The sequence below is a fragment of the Talaromyces marneffei genome, chromosome 5 (genome assembly GCF_009556855.1).
Source record: "Talaromyces marneffei chromosome 5, complete sequence".
NCBI classification, from domain to species: domain Eukaryota; kingdom Fungi; phylum Ascomycota; class Eurotiomycetes; order Eurotiales; family Trichocomaceae; genus Talaromyces; species Talaromyces marneffei.
This window is the reverse complement of record NC_072352.1, coordinates 1,408,896-1,427,440: the sequence shown is the minus strand read 5'-3', so window position 1 is coordinate 1,427,440 and position 18,545 is coordinate 1,408,896. Positions and strand designations below refer to the sequence as shown.

Sequence of the window (18,545 nt, the reverse complement as noted above, 5' to 3'; positions counted from 1 at the left end):
CGACGTCATCTAAAACAATTGAATGTTTGGACCAAAGATTACAAAGAGAGCTAACCAACCACGAGGTTCCGAACTTTCAATGCTTATCTTTTTTTGATGGATATTCACGGAAAAATGGATATGCGACGGCATTTTTCGGTGTGGTTTTGGTTACCATATGATGTGAGTTTGGGACTGGGGATTAGGTAACCAGGAGGTGATATATAACTTAGTTTTGTCATACGGGTCACCCGGTGGGCTTTGGTCTTCAAATTTGATACTTCAAGTGGATAGTAGTATCTTCTGAAGTCTTTAGGTATTTATTTCAGTATATATCTGGGTGGATATCAGGTTTCTCTCAGAACCGAAGACGAAGAAGTATCTATTACCCATCAACACTTGCATCTACCGCATACATTTCCTACACATCCTAGCATCATCATAGAACTGTACCATCCCCGAACATAATTATTCACAATGCTCAACATCCCCTCATCACCAATCCCCCTCGACGAGTTCCGCGTCTCCTACGAAACCGGCTTCTTACCCATCAACAGTAACAGCAGCAACAGAAAACTCCCTCTCCACAGACTCTCAACCCCGTATTTCTCGCCCTGGGAAGATGTTATTTCCGATTTGCCTCAACTCATTCAGACCGGCGAGATCAGACAGAAAGTGCTTGACCTACCGGTTTTGTCGGTTGAGGGTCTTAGTGCAGATGATGAAGGAGAGTGGCAGAGGGCGTACCTTGTTCTTGCTTTCCTGACGCATGCATATATCTGGGGTGGTGAGAAGGCTGAAGATGTTCGTTCCCCTTACTCATAACAGATAACAATGTACTAATTGATGGATAGAAATTACCACCAAGCATATCCTGCCCCTTCCTGGCAGTCTCAGAGCACCTCGAACTCCCTCCCTGCGCGACATACGCAGCGTTGAATCTCTGGAACTTCACCACAATCAACAACAATAACGAAGAAACAGACCTTACAAACCCCGACAACATAGACACCATCAACTCCTTCACTGCCACCGACGACGAACGCTGGTTCCTCGTCGTATCCGTCGCCATGGAAGCCTGCGGCGCAAAAATGATTCGTTTGGTGCTCGACAGTATCACCACAATCAACAATACGACCACTGCCGATGACAACGACGGTAGCACGACTGAAAGCACATCATCAAACCGCAACACAATCCTCACAAATCTGCTTAATGGCATGGGAGAATGCATAGATGAGATCGGCCATATACTGGAAAGAATGTACGAACGAACCAACCCTATGGTTTTTTATCATCAGATTAGGCCGCTGTTGGCTGGGTCGAAGAATATGGGTGCGGCAGGGTTGCCTAATGGCGTGTTTTATGATACTGGCGATGATAAGGGACGATGGCATCAGTATAGTGGTGGCAGTAACGCGCAGAGCTCCTTGGTGCAGTTGATTGATATCGCGTTGGGGATTCAGCATATTGCCAGTGGAGAGGTGGAAGGGAAGACGATTAAGGATAAACATACTGCTTTTATGAAGGTAGCCTTCCTCCCTTTTTCCTCCTTTTTGGATTAAAGATTGAACGCCGACTGACATGTTTGAAGGAAATGAGAAATTATATGCCCGGCCCCCATCGCCGGTTCCTCGAGTATGTGGCTTCAATCGCCAACATCCGTCCCTACGCACTCAGTCTCCCCGTCTCCTCGGACGTACGACAAGCCTACAACGCAGTGGTCATGAAACTAGGCGGTTTCCGCGACAAGCACATTCAAATCGTTTCGCGATATGTGATTTTGCCGGCATCAAGGCCAGCCCCCAAATCATCAAAGTATGAGGATGTGAGAAAGAATAGAGTTAACCTTGCGAGTGCCACATCATATGTTGCAAACTCTCATGATGGTACGAAGCAGAGGGAAGAAAAGGTGTTTTACGGGACGGGGGGAACGGATTTGATTCCGTTTTTGAAAGCGACGAGGGATGAGACGAAGGCTGCTGCTAGATTTTGCTGATTGATTGATTCTTCCGGCGGCTTGTATATATTTAGACTAGAGGCTTTATGATATCCACGATTTCAAATTTATCCGCGGTTAGCTAGCTGCTCGTAACTTATGTAGGTACCAGATGGGAGATACCTACGCTGTGGGTAACTATGTAATAATTGCCTTACTCCCCGCTTTCAGGGACCCCCAGGCTGCAGTTTAGTGCTCACAGAGACTGAAACTACCGATTGAGAACATGTCACTTTGCTCGTCTTTCACCGCCCTTCTCTCCTCCATCAGCTCCTCCCGGTATTGTTTCGCCTCCTCCATTGAGATTGGTATATCATCCAAATCCTTCAAAACCATCTGCGTCAGCTCAACGGGAAGCTTCCTCTCAAGCAGAGTCGCTCTCAACTGGTCCCTCTCAGCAAGCCAGTCCGCCCTCTGGGGAGGCACATTCGCTGTAGAGATAATTCGAATGTGTGGATCAACAAGGAACAGGGCGAGAATCTTGCGATGTCCTGGCTTAGTCTTATCGGCAAGCTCAAAGGGTGAAACACGGTGTTGTAGCGCATTGGGAAAAGTGAGGAGACGGCCCTCATGGCAAGATACATCACCAAGGTCTTGTGTGATAGGGCAGTCACCCCAGCCATTTGTGTCAGGGCCAAAACCATAAACGTGTTGCAGAAACTCATGTCGGCTTTGCGGGTAGTCGACGTCGTCGAACGAATAAAGATCCGCTCGTGTTCGGAATGACAGCGTACTCTGGGTGATATTTTCTGTGGAGTAGTAGTAGATTGCCGTCGCACATATACGTTCATTCTGCAATAATGTGAGAATCCATTACTTGACCATTGAGCAAAGTAGACTTACCAACTGCCCCTCCACGTGCCATGTTCCGCCTTCATAACGCGGCTTGTCCGGCGTCAATTCGATATTCGCCAATTTCACAATGATCTGCAATCCCTTTTCACGGAATCGCTTGCGTAAGGAAATCGGCTCTCTAGAGCTAGCGAGATCGTGTTTCAATAGCTGGAAATCCCCTTGAGGCTCAGGTTGTTTTATCGGTCGGTTTGCATGCCATGCCTCGTATCCGTCCTCGTCTTCCTGCCAATCAGGTTCCGGATCACTAGATGGTAGATACTCGACACTTTCGTACGAAATCCTAGCCTTCGGCTCACTGACCGCTTCATCTAGGCTTTCGTCCCATAGAGGGATCGCTTTGGTGATCACCTTCTCAATGACTTGGTACAGGTCCTTGTGTTTTTGTGGCTGCAGATTATTGATGTATGAAATAATTCGACATCCTTTTTCGTCATCTTCTGCAAATTCTACATCGCAGGGTAACCATTGAAATTTGGTGCTGAAAAGTTTGAGTTTTGAATTTACAATGCCTTCTGGATCCGAGTGCTGGGGTAGTGTTTCAGTCTTTCCGGACCAGGACAAGTAGCCATCCCGCGTGAGAATCTCATCACACAGGATCCGAGTGCGGCCGTAGACAACCGGGAACAAAGATGGATGCACCAAATCAACGACTCGCTGGTCAGATCCTGGGTGGTAATCTTTCTCATCTTCTGGAACCTGCTCCAGTGGAAGTACAGCCGTCTTGAGATCTTCTCGCAGCTCTTTGGAGATGGCGGTATCAGATATGACAACGCCGGGATTGAATGCGGTCACCATACCGCCATTCTCCTTGAGGATTTCGGCCTTGTGTTTGAGCTCGGCCCAGATCCACTCCAACATCTTTGGAGTTACATCTGCACCGCTGTCGACTATCTCTGTCGCCCATTTGGACGTGATATCTGGATTGTAAATCTACCATGCCGCTTTAGCTGCGCGACATACAGACACAAATTCAAAAGGACACACCTTCCTGTCCCAATCGGGCTTGTCGGTAATGGTATTCATAATTCTCATCATAAGTATCTCCCGTTTCGTTCTGAGGAATCTAAATAGCTATAAATTGGCGTCTTCCAGTACGGGGTGATGGGACGGTATCAGAAGAGAACGCACGTGAGATATCCACCCGTATCCATCTGGGACGGATCCAATGCACATGGAAAGAGTTCTCTGTACGACCCGAACCCCTCGTTCTGTTTACGGCTGTCAGTATAGCGATATAATGGACTGACTTCAAGGCCACTTACAGGCTTCCATTTCAAAGGCAGAGTGAGCCCCGGAAGGGCAAAGCGAGTTTCCTGAGTCAGTGGAGGAGCCATTGTCGCGATCAATCTTTGAATCTGAAGGATAGGAAATAAACGGTTGTTAGGGGAACTTCCCAGGTTGTACTCTGTAGACAGAAAACATCTCGACAGTGAGCTGGGGCCTTTATATATTTGATGCCCAGGTGTTCCTGGTGACAGGGCCAAGAGCCTCAAACCTAATGAAGAGGCTAGTGTACCTAGGCATCACTAGGCAGAAACGCCGCGGTGCCCCAATTGGCTTCTTATAAGCGAGCGTGGAGCATATGGGGGCATTAAGTGTAACTGAGCGCTTTGACAGTCATATATGTATACTCTGTAGGCATGTTTGCCTTCATTGCTCGGTCTGGTCTGGGTTAGTGATTGAAAGAATGATTTGTTTGGAGTGCACTGCTCGTATTGGTTGTCGGGATCAAAATTAGGCACCACTTAGATCCCCTGGATGTGGGGTTTTCTTTGTACGGGGTTACCTATCTAGGCCTCTGTTGCACAACGGCGAAAAGTCGTGAGCAAGGAAGAATATAACATACCTAGGCAGCAGCTAGACTATCTCGATAGGCACAGTATGGATTTGGCAATCGTTGATTTGTACAATGGCTAATACATCTATAGTCGAATTACAGTGCTGGACCTCGTACAAGATGCAACTTTGAGCTGTTTATATCATATGCTAGCCAATAACTAGCATCCATCTTGCATCATGGACCCCATCCCTGAGCTCTCATCCGACATAAAACTGCACTACCTCGCCGAGGGAGGCGTCAACATCGTCTATCGCATGATCCTCCCTGCTGCAGAGGACCAAGTCCTGCTTCAACACCAACCATCTGAAATCCCTCACTACGGCAGCTCAACACCTCCACCCACAGAAATCGACGACATCGACAATCTCGAACCTGATATCGCTACAGACACAGACACCAACATCACAAGCCGCAAACTACTCCGTCTCCGCAAAAATGTGCGCTATGGCCTGCCCTACCGCGAAACAGCGCATGATTTTCGCACACAGATTCGTCCTTTATTCGGGGATGAGGAGCTAGTTGATCAGATTATGGTGCGCGTACCGCCATCAATTATTCATAGATGTAACGCCGACTTGCAAGAAAAAGAGCGTTTGGGACAGCGACCTGCTATTCGATGTGGTGTTTATCTAGCTGAAGATGAGCCGCTGGGCATGCTGGTTACTGATATGACCACCGTCACCACCACCACCACCACCACCACTCCTCCCACAACGAGCGCAGGGGTGAATATAGTGGAATTAAAACCGAAATGGCTCGTTCAGTCCCCCTCCGCCCCGGCCAAGGCACGACGATGTCGTACCTGCGCATTACGAGACATGAAGCGCGCTGATTCACCGCTCAACCCCCAAAATCCTACAACTCTAGCTACTGCAGTGGCAGTACAACCCGGAAAAGCACAATTCTGCCCATTAGATCTTACCTCTGATAACGAAAACGATATGCAACGCACAATAAGGCAAATATTTCCTTATTTGTTGCCAAAGAAGATTGATACGATTGCATCAGCTTTGTATCAGCATCCGATACTCCAGAAACTTCTGTCGTTGCAACGAATACATAACGAAGTTGGCCTGAATGGGCCATCTCCAGGGTCAAAGGAGACGAGCATGTCGATGACGTTGAGGGATTGTTCTGTTTTCTTAAAAGTATGCTATTCATTCCTCGTCTCCTTATGAAAGGATAGAAAGCTGATGAGAGGTGTAGATACCTTCTTCAACCCATCTGAGCAGCGGAACAGACTTGCCGGCTGGGATAGACATTCGCCTAGGTGACCTCGATCTCAAATCAGCTGCGAACGGGAAAGCAGAGTACTGGCTCGATATTGAAAGGAGGCTTATCAATGAAGGATGGTATATGGGGACGCAACCGGGTCAGGCTGGGACGGAGGGGGAGTGTGTTTTGAGCCGTTGATTGGACTATCCGCTACCTAGGTAATTTGATATATGTAGATATCATTCTCTATTCATAAAAGTATGGAAGCATTCTAGCATAGTTATAAATGATAATAATAATATACTGCTCGAAATGAAGGGAAATTAAGTAACGTGAGCCAACGAGCCGTGATCTCTACACACATTCTATCCATCATCCTCTGAGATAAATTATCGGTAAGTTAAGACACAAGACGAATGAAGAACCCATATCAACCCGCGCTACTAAATCAACCTCGTCGAGTACTCCTCTTCATCATCTTCCGCTGCTCCTTCTCCTTTTCCTTCTCCAAAAACTTCTTCTGCTCCTCAGCCGTCATGCCACGCAACAACCGCTCGCGCTCGTCCTTCTTGAGCTTCTCAGCGGCAAACTTGCGCTCCTCGGCTTTCTCTTCTTCATCTGCGCGGCGGAGTTTGCGGATTTCTTCTTCGCGGGCGTTGCGCAGTTTGCGGGTTACTTCAGGACGGAAGTGCGCGCCGGAGGCGAGGGTGTCGGGGAGACGGAGGAAATAGCTGTAGAGAGAAAGGGTGGAGGCGTAGCCATTTGAGGGGATGGTGAGGGAGAGTTGGATACGTTTCTTGGGGACGGCTTCTTCGATTCTGTAGACAGTTAGCTCTGAACTTTAGAATAGTACAGTACAGTCAAAGAACGTACTTCAATGGCTTGTCAATAGGCTGGTCAGTGATGATCAAGTACTCAAAAGCATCACCAGCTTCCTCAATAGCTTTGATCAACTGAGGAGTCAACAAGAAATCGGTAATTTCGGCACTTTCGGTCATCACAGTCACCCACGCGGGAAGCTTGGAGTTGTCCTTGGTAAAAGTCATGGAGGCATCGTAACGGTCCTGACGGAGCTGACGCATGGCATTCTTGTGCACAACGGCCCAGATGAATCCGTCATAAGTCGAATTGGGCACCTTGAGAGAAGAAACATCACCACCTGGCGTGGGGACAATCTCCTTCTCCTTGCCATCGAAAGTGTACAGAGTAGACTCGACTCTTTCAACTGGTGGGGGAAAACTTTCGAAGAAAAGACCCAACGCATTGTCCATGATAAACACAATAGGGTTGTAGCGCTTCACAAGCTTGATGGAGACATCAAGGAAAGCAACGTTTTGACGACCGGTAGCATACGACTGATACTCCTGCTTGGATTTCTCCTTCAACAGTTTCTCGGGGTCAATCGACTGAGCACCCTCGACAGAGGTACCCTTAGCGACGCTGCCAAAACCGACAACAGCGAATTCGCTTTCGATAATAGGCGCATGGGCGACTGCCCATGCCTTGGCCTTGCTCTTGTTCTTGCGTGTGCCCCAGAAGTGGAATCCAAGAAGGATAAGCAAAAATGGGAGAATGAATGCCTCTTGCAGGAAATCCTGGGGGGTGACTCTTTCCCAGACGCGATACCATGCGGTGTATGGGACGGCGCTGGCTCCGGTGACGGCAGCTGCTGGGGCAGACTGTCCGGATGTCAAGCCTGCGGGGGAAGGATTGGGGACAGCGGCAAAATCGGCGAAATCTGTAGACAAAAGATCAGTCAATTACTGTTGAGGTTGGTAGTGTAGAATAATGCGATAAATATGCAATTGGGACTGCGATCCCAACGCAATTGCTTCACAAGATAGGAGTCTCGCGACCGGGACCAACAACCAAGGCCCAACGCCCAACGACCAGACCTACCATCATCACTCCTGACGGCGCCAGAAGAGGCAGCACCGCCAAACACATTTTGAAAGACACCAGCCATTGTGAGATAGAGACAGGCTGCGCACTGGACAAGGTAATGCAATGGCTGGTCCAGGGGAGTAATTAGAGGAAAGCGGCGAGAGGAGCAGCAGAGAGCTGGCTTCGTCTTACTAGCGAAAGGTTAGTGCGGAGTGGATGCAGGAGCTTTCTGGCGTCAGCGTGCTAGGCTGTTCCGGGGCTAGTGGCTAGCACTAGAAGGCTGGAGAACTTTGGAAGCTCCGCTTGCGGATTCTTTCCGTCGAGTACTCCGTCGTTATATCTCCTTGAAATCCTTAATGTATGCATGATATGACTCTATTCATCTAAGGTATGCCCCGTATTGTGATTGGTGAAGCTTTCCTCTTGTTCTTCTTACATCCTGGCGATCTCCCATGACCAAGGAATAGAGTGAGGTATCGTTGTTGGCCTTGATCCAGGACCGATACAACTTACCAAGACGATTCAACCATGAAAACGACATAACTACTGTGGTACTCCTGCTTAACCTCTCGGCATTGAATTCGGGTTCTTTACACTAGGAATAGCAGGCCAGCTGTTGTGGTGGTTAGCCATACAACACAGGCAGCCGGCAAGCAACTCAGCAGAAAGGAGCAGTCGCCCCGCCAAAAACAACTGATGAATAGTTGAGAGTGACCGTCTGTCATATCATGACGCCGAGGAGAACAAGGAATGTGAGGTCAATAGCGACTGATTCTTCCGTGCCACTGTGGTCTAGGGACTAGGATCGTCCATTGTCATACCCTTTGATCATGCATGTATTCATATATTCCGGTTCTGCGAAACACCACGAGTTTCATGCGCAAAAAATGTTGATCAGCAAGGCTGAGACTGTTGTCGCGTGCCCGATACGCAGATCCTCAGACTAGTGGCAATACAATTCTCCGTAATTCTTCAACCGGACCTGGTGACTATGTAGCCCCAGCTCGATTGTATGCTGTTCTTTGCAAGTTCTTTCTAGAAGTATGTTGCTCGAGCGGTATTGCTCAATTGTGTCACGTCATATAGTTCAACGTACTTTGTTCTTTTGTATAGAAGTTGTACTGGCCCCTCGGGTTGAAGATTAATGTGGATTAATATATATTTATAAAGGAAAGTATGGATGTTGAGTAGAAAACGATACCCTACAACTGGCATCATCAGTGTGGAGGGGGAACATATTTATTTCTATAACGAGGGCGGGGAATGTTTCTAATTTCTCCTCATCAAAACCACATACACTACACATCTTGGATTCCAACATTTGAAGCAGACATACAGCACCAACAACCTATCTCCTACCTCCTACTACATACAAGAACTGTATCAAACTTCAAATAGCAAAATGTCGTCCCCATCATCAATCGACTCAATCCCCACCCCAGACCACTGCACAGCCGACTTTTGCCTAATTCCAGTGCGTCCCTCGCCAAACCCCCAACGAACAACACCCAAAACTAATATTATCCCCCAAAAATAAATAGATAGGAACAGGCTCCGCCTCAGTATCCGCACAAATCGCCGATGTGCAACGACTAATCGAAAGATCGGGCCTAAAATATGTGATGCACTCTGCCGGAACGACGTTGGGTATATCCTCCCCCACCCCTTCTTCCATTTATCTTTAATATTTTTTTTTGGCTGATTGTTGGCATAGAAGGACCGTGGGATAAAGTGCACCGAGTCATTGGCCAGGCGCATACGATATTGCATCAGCAGGGTGTTGTGAGGATTCAGTCTGATATTAGGAGTGGGTCCAGGTATGTCCCTTTTCTTTTCTCGTTTTGGCAGGCGATGAGATTACGGATCTGATTTCTGTGTGATGTAGGATTGATAAAGTGCAGTCGTTTGAGGATAAGGTTGCGGCTGTTAATAAATTATTGGGCAAGGAGTGATTTGCGAGAGTAGAATGATATTGAAGACTAAAACCGAAATATGCAACAACGCTTTTGATTTCTCACTCAAATAATGATATGATGGAAAGCACCGTATTATGCATACACCACCAAGGACGCCAACGCTATGCACCATAATCTTGAAGCAATAACTTGATTACTAGCACCCGAAGTAGTACTACCCGTACTACCCGTACTAGAAGGAGACGCCACCCCCGAGGATGCTGATCCAGTCGCCCCCGGCCCAGATCCAATTGCCTAAGCTAGGGTTAGCCCCGTTCTTGACTTCATCCACGAGTTCGAGCAAGCCCACATATGTTCCACTGCTGGTACTGTTGTTATCGTCTGCATTGGTGGTGGGTACAGCGACACGGCCGGTTGCGTCAGTGACATTGTTCAATTGATCGACTACGTCGATTGCGGGACCTTTGTCGAACCAGTCGACAAGTATAAAGCTGGGTTGACGGCCCGAGTAAGCGGATTTGCAGGTTTCGGCGGCTGTGAGTAGGTTGCCAGTTCCGCTTTGACCGTTTGTTGTTGCGGCGGCGTTTGCGTCAGGTACCTGGATGCCGAGACCGACGTTGGTGTCGAGGAAGTGGTTCATGAATGGGAGACGGTTTGAGGATAGGGCGGAGGCGGTGTTGCCGGATACTGTTGAAGGACGTTCCGGCAGACACGAGAAATTCGATGCGGATGTGACGCTGAATGGGTTTTCCCAAATATATGTAAACTCATCCATGAGATACGGGGCATTGCTGTTTGAGGATAGGGATGCGACAAAGGCCATGAGGCGGGTACCGTTACTGATCAGCTCTTGTAGAGTCGGCCATGTTGTGGTGGCGCTTGAGGAAGTAGGGGTGTATGCGTAATTGGTGATGCCGGATGCTTCGAAAACCGTGGCGAGTTCGGAATCGGTAGCGTCGTCTGAGTTGACCAGCAAAACAGTCACCACTATGTTTGTCAGCCTTAAACAGCTCCTGTCCGGCTATACTTTTGATGTTTCGGTAGCCTTACCGTCGTTGAGATTTCCATCTAGCCAGATTTTGATTTCACTTAACCACGATTCTAGTGTTCCGGCATCGAGGAGGTCGCAGTTTGAATGACACAAATGCCAATCGTTGTTGTTTTTATGGACTTGTGCAGTCACCAACCGTACGCCTGCGGAGAGTTGGACTGTTGTATTGAAGAATCTGTTACGGTTAGGAGTTGATCATTAAATCCATGCCAAATGACGGCAGGGCTTAATACTCACTGATTTCCAGAAACAGAATAGCTTGTACTCGCATCTCGCAGAAAAGCGCTGTCGTGAGCTCCAAGATGAGTTATTTCGCCGTATGATTTGCTGCACAGACTAGGGGAGTTGTTGCAAACGGTAGCTCGGCGTACGACTCCTGTAGTGGCAGCAGAGGCGCATGAGAGGAAAATTGGAAGTAAATTCTTGATGGAATACATTTTGTTGGATGGGTATGAAAAGCAAGCCTTAATCGTCAATTGAAATATTTTGGGTGGTGTAGCTAGATATCCTTCTCTAGATTTGTTGATCTCAGCTCATCTCAGGGAGCAACGGGTAAACAAACATCTGATATCGCCAGGATAAGGGAACGTAATGCGATAGATTTGAAGCGAATTGCAAGGAAATAGTCTCAATGAAGAAGAAAGTCCATGATTTTTAAAAATAAAGAGAAGCGCAGCTATCTCACTCAGTTGACGAATGCCATTGGGGCTGAGCCATACCTCAAACATGCCATACGTGGTGGTGGAGTACTAACTCATAGGATGTCATACAAGCATCTGAAACAACCTCCGCATCAGCCTGAGGCCCCAAAGGCCCAGAGGCCTGGCAACATGTGCGGCCTCAGGCCCCAAGGGGCATGACGATTTCTTCCCTCTTATTGGCTGCTCATTTTGTGTGCGACGCTTACCTAAATGGCCTGCCAAGACATCGTCTTTCCGGCCTTCAGCCTTCCTTCCCAGCTTGGAAACTCGCCTCTCTTTCTCTCCACCTCACCTTCACCTCATCTGAGCTTTTGCTCTCTCTCCACACCCAATTAATTCCTTTTCAATTCTCTCATTTAATCTGTCATCCTCGTTACGGCCTTACGATTGTTGCAATTTTAGCCTTCTATCTCTTTATTGACCGATTCCCTGTCCGGAACTTGCTTGCGTGGAAGCTTACTGCTCTCTTGAAACAGAGCTGCCAGCTGAGTTTTCCTTCTGAGAACCTGATAGTCGTCGCGTTACGGGCGTCCTCTTAGCTTATCAAGAGACGAGTTGGCAGAAATGTCCACCCCAAGCGATCTTCAGGCTCTCTTCGCGAGCATGAAGCCGCGTCCTATGCAATCTCAAGATGCCCAGGCCGCAGCTTATCCTTCATCGGAATTTCGGGCAGCTAACCCACAACTTGATGGTCAGAGGTTTGGTCTGCAGTCGCATGCATACCCTTTCCCTCATGGCTATCAACACCCATCTGTTTCCTCGCCGATCTACAGCCCTGGTCCCGTCAATACACCTCCACACCATGGCTCAGACATTCTCAGTCCCAACGTGCCAACACCACGCGGCGACCAGCAACGAACAGCTAGCGCCGATCAGGCTATGAGTCTGCTCAATCTTTTGAAGTTTAGCCAAAAAAAACCAAGCTCGCCACAACCGTCAGCTGCTGTTGGTTCATCGCCCTCTCTTTCTGCTACTCATCAAGAGGAAACTCATCATTCACGCACTATCTCGGCTTCAGATCTTGTCGCTTCTTTCATGGCCAAACCTGGCCCCGCCTCTACTCAGTCTCCCGCTCTAGGTCCGTCTGCGCCTACTGCTAGTCGCGCCCCCGAAAGCTCCACTACAAACGCAGAAACCCAAGATATGCTCATGCGGCTCTTGAATCGCTCTCAGATCAAATCCGAAGAGGCCAGTCGTGCCCAGAGCAGTGACCAGGCTATAGCCGCCCCTGAACAACAATCTATGCATGTCTTTGGCTCTGCCGACAAGGAAGCTACGAACTTTGAGGCCCCAAAGTCGAATCAACCCAAGGGTAGTATATTCACATACGTCAACCCCTTTGAACAGTTGGCGGCCGCCTCACCTCGTCGAACCCCGCAACCCAAGTCCCGTAGCTGCACTCCTACAACCGAGACATCCGCTCATCGCCAGAAAGATTCCATTACCATCTCGGACGAGCATGTCAAATCGTTGGAAAAGACGACTATTGTTGCTGACGAGAAGTTGGCTGACCAAAAGGAGACAGTCTCGAAGGCGGTTGACCAACTCGCCGCACAGTTAGACCGAGAGGTGGAGGATGCCTTGAGCCGAGCCAACCTCGGGGAGGCTCCCAGACCCAAGGTAGAGGACGAAACTGTCGAGGAAGTTGCGGATGCTGTTGTCCAAGAACTCCCAAATACCGCAGCCGAATTGAAGAAAGAGATTGAAAAGCAAGAACAGGCCGGTAAACTAGACGAATCTATTCAAGCAGAACATGTCGACACTGTTAAGGAAGTGGTGGACGAAGCTGCTCAAGCCAAACTTTTGAAAAATCTAGGTACAGAGGAGAAGTTGGCAGACAGCTGGGAAAGTGCTGAAGATGGTGTTGACAAGAGCGAAGAGCGTATTGTGCGCGTTTTCAACTTCCCTCTCCGACCATTCATCTCGATCAGCCTCAAACCAGATACTGGCAAGCTTCCTGCCGTCCGTGATGATGGTATCATGGATGTTGCGCGTCTGAAGAAAGAATTTGATCAGCTCGACCGCTGCTTGACATCGGCAACTGCTCAGTATATTGTTTATGCTCTAGCAAAGAATGGTGGACTGCGAATTATTCGCCAAGACGATGGACGCGACAAGCAAGTCTTCCGCTTTGCTCGTGACCGTCTTTTCAACGTTGCATTGAGCAACGCTGCCTCAACCAATACCAATGCCGCCAAAGACCAAGCTATCATTGCGATTGGCGTTAGTGGGACTGTGTACTGGGCTCCAGTCTTTCAAGGAGATAATGACTTGTTTGAGTTGGACACTTTGGAAAGTGAATGCCTCATTTTCCCTCCGTACCCAGCCTCTGACGAGAATACATCTGGTGGCCAGCTGAAAACGCGCGCCAAACCCAGCTCTCGTCATCCGGAATTCTTCGGCATCGGTCGCGGAAAAAACATCTACATTGTTTCTCCTCAATATGCCGCCCATCCCAGTTACGGAGTGTCTGGCTCGCAACGTATTGTTGATACTGAAAAGTTCTTCAAGGAACGCGCGATGAAGATCTCCACGGGCAAGGCAGGCAAAGATTTCACTTTCAGTGGGGACGACACCGTCGTCGCTTCTCTCGACAAGACTGGTCGGTTGCGGTTTTGGGATATCCAAGAAGTTGGCCAGACCATGGACGGCTCACAGCCCCCTGAAGTGCGTGTGCCTTTGACAACATTTGTCACCGGCTCACCAAATGAGAAGTCTTGGCCCACTTCTGTTCAATTTATCGACAAGCTGCGCCCATTCGTTAAAGCAGTCGCTCTTCGATATGTGCTCGTTGGTCTCAAGCAGAATCACACTCTCCAGCTCTGGGATATTGGGCTTGGAAAAGCGGTTCAGGAAGTGAACTTTCCACACGAGAATGAATCCGATGCCATTTGTAGCGTTGCCTACCATCCTTCATCGGGCATTATTGTCGTTGGTCATCCTACGAGGAATTCCGTTTACTTCCTTCATCTATCTGCGCCTAAATATAATCTGCATCCTATGTCTCAGGCAGATTATATCAGGCGTGTCGCGGAGAAGGATGCTTCGCTGCCCAAGCCTGAATCTACAGCATGCTTGAGTGGCATCCGTGAAATCTCTTTTGCTTCCAAAGGTCAATTGAGAAGTCTCGATATCCTCCCTCTTAGCAAATCCATGGGTTCACCGCGTGCTACGGAGGAAGAAACTGGATTGTTTGAGATTTATGCCATGTACTCACGTGGCGTGACTTGTTTGAACATCAGAAAGGAAGATCTGGGATGGACACAAGATAATAAGATTATTGAGGCTATTGATGCGCTGGATGAGGGTTACATTGAAGTCAAAGATCTACAGACGTTCCCCAGTTATGTGGTTGATGAGCCTTCTGTGAATGGAGATTCTGTCACTAGTAGTGTACAGAAGCCACCAGCCAAGGACATCGCCAGGAAGGTGACGGATCTCTCTGTCGATACTATTTCGAATACAGCGGCTTCTAGGACTACTTCGCCAGTCAAGCCTTTGGGTAAATTGTCGGCTGACGAACAGTCAGAGGTGACCAGTGGCGCCGACAAAACCAAAAAGAAGCGAAAGGACAAGTCCAAGGATGTCAGCAAGCCGTCTGGAGCGCATGATCTTTCCAAGTACTTTACTCCGGCCACAACTACACAACCGGAACGAGAAGATACCCCTGCTGTAGCTGCTGAGAGCCAAGGCTTGGTTGCAGAAACGAAGGCTCAGCAAGCACCTCCCGCCAGCTTGAGTGTCTCCAGTGAATTGATCAAAGAGCTCAAGAAGGGTGTTTCCGCGGAGGTTACGAAGGAGTTCAGCCGTGAATTCGACGGACTTCAGAAGCGCCTTGATGACGAGCGTCGAGCTTGGGATGCTGCATCAGCTAGCAAGACTGATCAAATCCTTCGACTTGTGTCAAGTACGCTTGCCGACAATGTCGAGAAGAGCCTTTCTCGCATTATCGGCCAAAGCATTGAAAAACAAGTTTTGCCTGCCGTTGTTGACTCAGCGTCTACTGCCGTCGGTAAACAACTAGAAGGTGTGATTTCCACGCATTTCAGTCAAAACTTCCCACGTGAGTTAAGCCAGCGCCTGCCAAATGCACTGACTCGTGCAGTTAAGCAGCCAGAGGTGTTAAACCCCATCTCTGAGGCAGTCGCAAACTCTAGTGCTTCTCGGGTTGAAGGAGAAGTAGCGAAGTTGATTCAAAGCGTCATCACTCCTGCGGTACAAGCTGCACTCACTCGTCAATCGGAGACGGCTCTGCGTGATTTTGAGCAGTTGTTCCAGGCTCAGTCGAGACACTACGAAGCGCAACGCAAGCATGACTCTGCTAAGATCGACCAATTAGTTTCTGCCGTCCACAGCTTGAAAGAGACTATTGATGTAATGGCGACGTCTCAGGCTGCTTTGCAGGGCGAGGTGGCAGCGTTGCAGAAGCAGCTGAGTTCACGACGCGAGAACGTTGCTCGACAGCCTGTTCCTGCTCGACAGCCTCCGGCACCTGCGCAACGTTCCCCGGAGGAGATTGAACTAGCCGACATTACTCGGTTGGCTTCAGAAGGAAACCTCGAGGAGGCATCCGTCAGGGTAAGTTACTCTTGTAGATACGGTCGAATTACATACTGACAACTTCTAAGTGGTTACAATCGTCGCAGCAGGCTGATCTGTTCGACAACTTTTTTGTTCGCCTCGACCCGGCTTATCTGACTACCGTATCGCCTATTGTGTCATTATCTGTGGGAGTTGCGATCACCACAGCTCTCGTGACAAATGTTCAGGAGCGTTTGGCCTGGCTTGAATATGTGCTTCAAACCGTGAATCTCGGAGTAAGTCTACAGCCTTTATCTAAATCAGCAATCACTAATTTTCCCGATTTAGGATCCCGATATCCGCGAAGTCGCGCCACAGATCATGGACATCTTCATCCAGCGACTCGATGGACTCTACAGGGCTATCGTAGAGGTAAACCCACATGATCCCCTTCTCCGCAAGATTCCACCTTTGGTTCGCCGGGCTCGGGAACTCCGTTATCTTTAAGCAGAGTGGCGGTTCGTTTGATTTAAGTTCTGCTAGCATGTATTCTTCATGTTATATTTTACACTTCAAAATCTCTATATCTGTTTTCTTGTAGCATAGTCCTATAGAGTATTCATGGATGAGGGAAAACTTGTCAACTGGCATAAAGAATTATGTTCTTTCTCCTGCTTTCCCTGACTATAATGCTCGTATCCAAAATACAATATAAATGCTGCCTACCCATGTTTCTTTTAATCCTCCAATACATCCATGTCATTCTGGTCACTGGGTCCAGGACAGTCAAAGTCTAGTAATTCTTTTTCCGGTTGTTGACAATCCTGGAACTCCGCCTTCCAATGTCCACCAACAGATGTCCTTCATATTCATTAATTATACGACATAACTATAAACGAGCAGCTTCGTAAGCTACTTATCGAAGACATCTTCAAATGGTCTTTGTGTATCGAAATTCGTAAATTGATATTGACGATGCAGGTGGCATCATTCCATAAATCCAGTAGTTGGCGGGTAGGCAAAACTAGGGAAACAATACTTTTGTCTATTCCTTCCAATATAATACCAAATGATAGACACGAAATATATCCAAGAAAGGCATAGATTCCCCTGAGCTGCTGTTCATCCATTGTATGGCGTGAATAGGTGGCTGATTGGAGAAGATTCGACGTGAAGAGGAGGACTACAAAATTACCTATTTCGGCAACTTTAGTTGACTGACGGAGATCCCGCTCAAAAGGCACACAACAATCATACCTACAGAACTGGATAATGCGTAGTAAGACCATATTTTGCTCAGAGCCATGAACGGTATCTAATTGATTTGCTATTCGTTTCTACTGAACCACCTAGCAATGTACATGCGATGCGAAAGGACTTCGAAACTGCTTATTGGAGCTGCGTGACACACATGGTTTGGCCGGAGAAACAAACCATGTTGTGTTGTTATTGTATGCCAGTCGGTCGTATGTTGCCGCATCGGGTCGCATCGCATTGAGGAGAATGGGACATGAGCTCTTCCTTTTGTTCGCCTGTTCTCCTCATACGGAGTCGTGACAAGAAACAGAAACCCGAGAAAGAGGGGAGGAATCGCCTCCGATTTTCGCAAGCGGACAACTGCATAGCAAGCAATACCACGCTTCGATCAAATTGCAAATTGGCCACTGGAGACTGACATTTGAGTGGAGGAGTTCCGAATCCTCCCGAAAAAGACAACTGCCAATTTCGAATGAGTCAAACGGCGTTCACGTACCCGTACTTGAGCAAAAGCGGTTTCTCGGTGAGCTTCTTTAGCTTTTCTTGCTTTTCTTTGCGTTTCGACGAAGCTGCCAAGGACCTTTTTACTCCTCGCTCACAGTAAAAGCAAAAAGAGAGGACTGTCGGGGAAAATCGGGCCTTGACCTTGCCAAGAGGTTTCCGGTATCATGTGACCGATTCCTCGATATTTTATTTCATGTATTGTAACGTTTGTAATAAGTCTGTATGGGAAGTCCTCCACTGTCTATGGACCCGAGAATCTCATACAGAGCGAGCAATTCGAGTGGGATCCTATTACCCTTTTCAATTAATTCATCCGTACTCGACAGACAAGTTTCAAACATTATCTAGCATATTGCTCTACGGAGTAGACATCTGGAATATCTACTAGCACGGCTACGTATGTAGGCCCGGAGCGGGGTTGCATAGGATTATGCATCGAATAAAGCTGCGTGTCATCACATCTTTTTCTTTTCTTTTTCCCATCTCATATTCTGATTGTCTAGCTTCCGTATGGGAAAATTCGTATGCATACACAGAGTCACAGACTGTATGGAGCGTATGAGGGAGGTGGGGAGTTTGCCGGACTTTATGGTGTTTACTCCGGATGGGACCGTGGCAACATAACGAGGTTAGGCATGAGACATGAAATGAGATGGATGGAACGGTGGATGGAACGGTGGCATAGACAGAGAACGAACTGTTGGCTGTACAATGTTCACCACCACCTTAAAAGAAGAGAGAATTCGCATCACAATATTAGTACCTAGCTCAGTCCGATACTTTGCCCAGATATTTAAGTCTTCATCTACATCAGATCGCCAAC

General features: G+C 48.1%; 7 protein-coding genes across 7 annotated transcripts; 4 read left to right on the top strand and 3 right to left on the bottom strand.

Moving 5' to 3' along the window:
* Positions 1-456: 456 nt before the first annotated feature.
* EYB26_006842 (uncharacterized protein) lies at positions 457-1,978 on the top strand (the record flags this gene model as incomplete). The annotated part of the gene is made up of 3 exons (XM_054266115.1): positions 457-783; positions 834-1,508; positions 1,574-1,978. The coding sequence occupies 3 exons, from the start codon at positions 457-459 to the stop codon at positions 1,976-1,978; spliced, it is 1,407 nt and encodes a 468-aa protein (XP_054122090.1).
* Positions 1,979-2,167: 189 nt separating this feature from the next.
* EYB26_006841 (uncharacterized protein) lies at positions 2,168-4,167 on the bottom strand (the record flags this gene model as incomplete). The annotated part of the gene is made up of 5 exons (XM_054266114.1): positions 2,168-2,770; positions 2,822-3,763; positions 3,818-3,896; positions 3,962-4,041; positions 4,096-4,167. 5 exons carry the CDS (start codon positions 4,165-4,167, stop codon positions 2,168-2,170), a joined length of 1,776 nt encoding a protein of 591 aa, XP_054122089.1.
* A 682-nt stretch (positions 4,168-4,849) lies between these two features.
* EYB26_006840 (uncharacterized protein) lies at positions 4,850-6,086 on the top strand (the record flags this gene model as incomplete). Its single annotated transcript, XM_054266113.1, has 2 exons — positions 4,850-5,821; positions 5,880-6,086. 2 exons carry the CDS (start codon positions 4,850-4,852, stop codon positions 6,084-6,086), a joined length of 1,179 nt encoding a protein of 392 aa, XP_054122088.1.
* A 250-nt stretch (positions 6,087-6,336) lies between these two features.
* Positions 6,337-7,854, bottom strand: EYB26_006839 (uncharacterized protein; the record flags this gene model as incomplete). Its single annotated transcript, XM_054266112.1, has 3 exons — positions 6,337-6,706; positions 6,762-7,626; positions 7,788-7,854. The coding sequence occupies 3 exons, from the start codon at positions 7,852-7,854 to the stop codon at positions 6,337-6,339; spliced, it is 1,302 nt and encodes a 433-aa protein (XP_054122087.1).
* Positions 7,855-9,174: 1,320 nt separating this feature from the next.
* EYB26_006838 (uncharacterized protein) lies at positions 9,175-9,724 on the top strand (the record flags this gene model as incomplete). The annotated part of the gene is made up of 4 exons (XM_054266111.1): positions 9,175-9,246; positions 9,314-9,419; positions 9,487-9,589; positions 9,658-9,724. The coding sequence occupies 4 exons, from the start codon at positions 9,175-9,177 to the stop codon at positions 9,722-9,724; spliced, it is 348 nt and encodes a 115-aa protein (XP_054122086.1).
* A 96-nt stretch (positions 9,725-9,820) lies between these two features.
* Positions 9,821-11,176, bottom strand: EYB26_006837 (uncharacterized protein; the record flags this gene model as incomplete). The annotated part of the gene is made up of 4 exons (XM_054266110.1): positions 9,821-9,982; positions 10,038-10,675; positions 10,739-10,914; positions 10,977-11,176. 4 exons carry the CDS (start codon positions 11,174-11,176, stop codon positions 9,821-9,823), a joined length of 1,176 nt encoding a protein of 391 aa, XP_054122085.1.
* An 828-nt stretch (positions 11,177-12,004) lies between these two features.
* On the top strand, positions 12,005-16,468 carry EYB26_006836 (uncharacterized protein; the record flags this gene model as incomplete). Its single annotated transcript, XM_054266109.1, has 3 exons — positions 12,005-16,018; positions 16,069-16,257; positions 16,310-16,468. The coding sequence occupies 3 exons, from the start codon at positions 12,005-12,007 to the stop codon at positions 16,466-16,468; spliced, it is 4,362 nt and encodes a 1,453-aa protein (XP_054122084.1).
* Between the last annotated feature and the right edge of the window lie 2,077 nt (positions 16,469-18,545).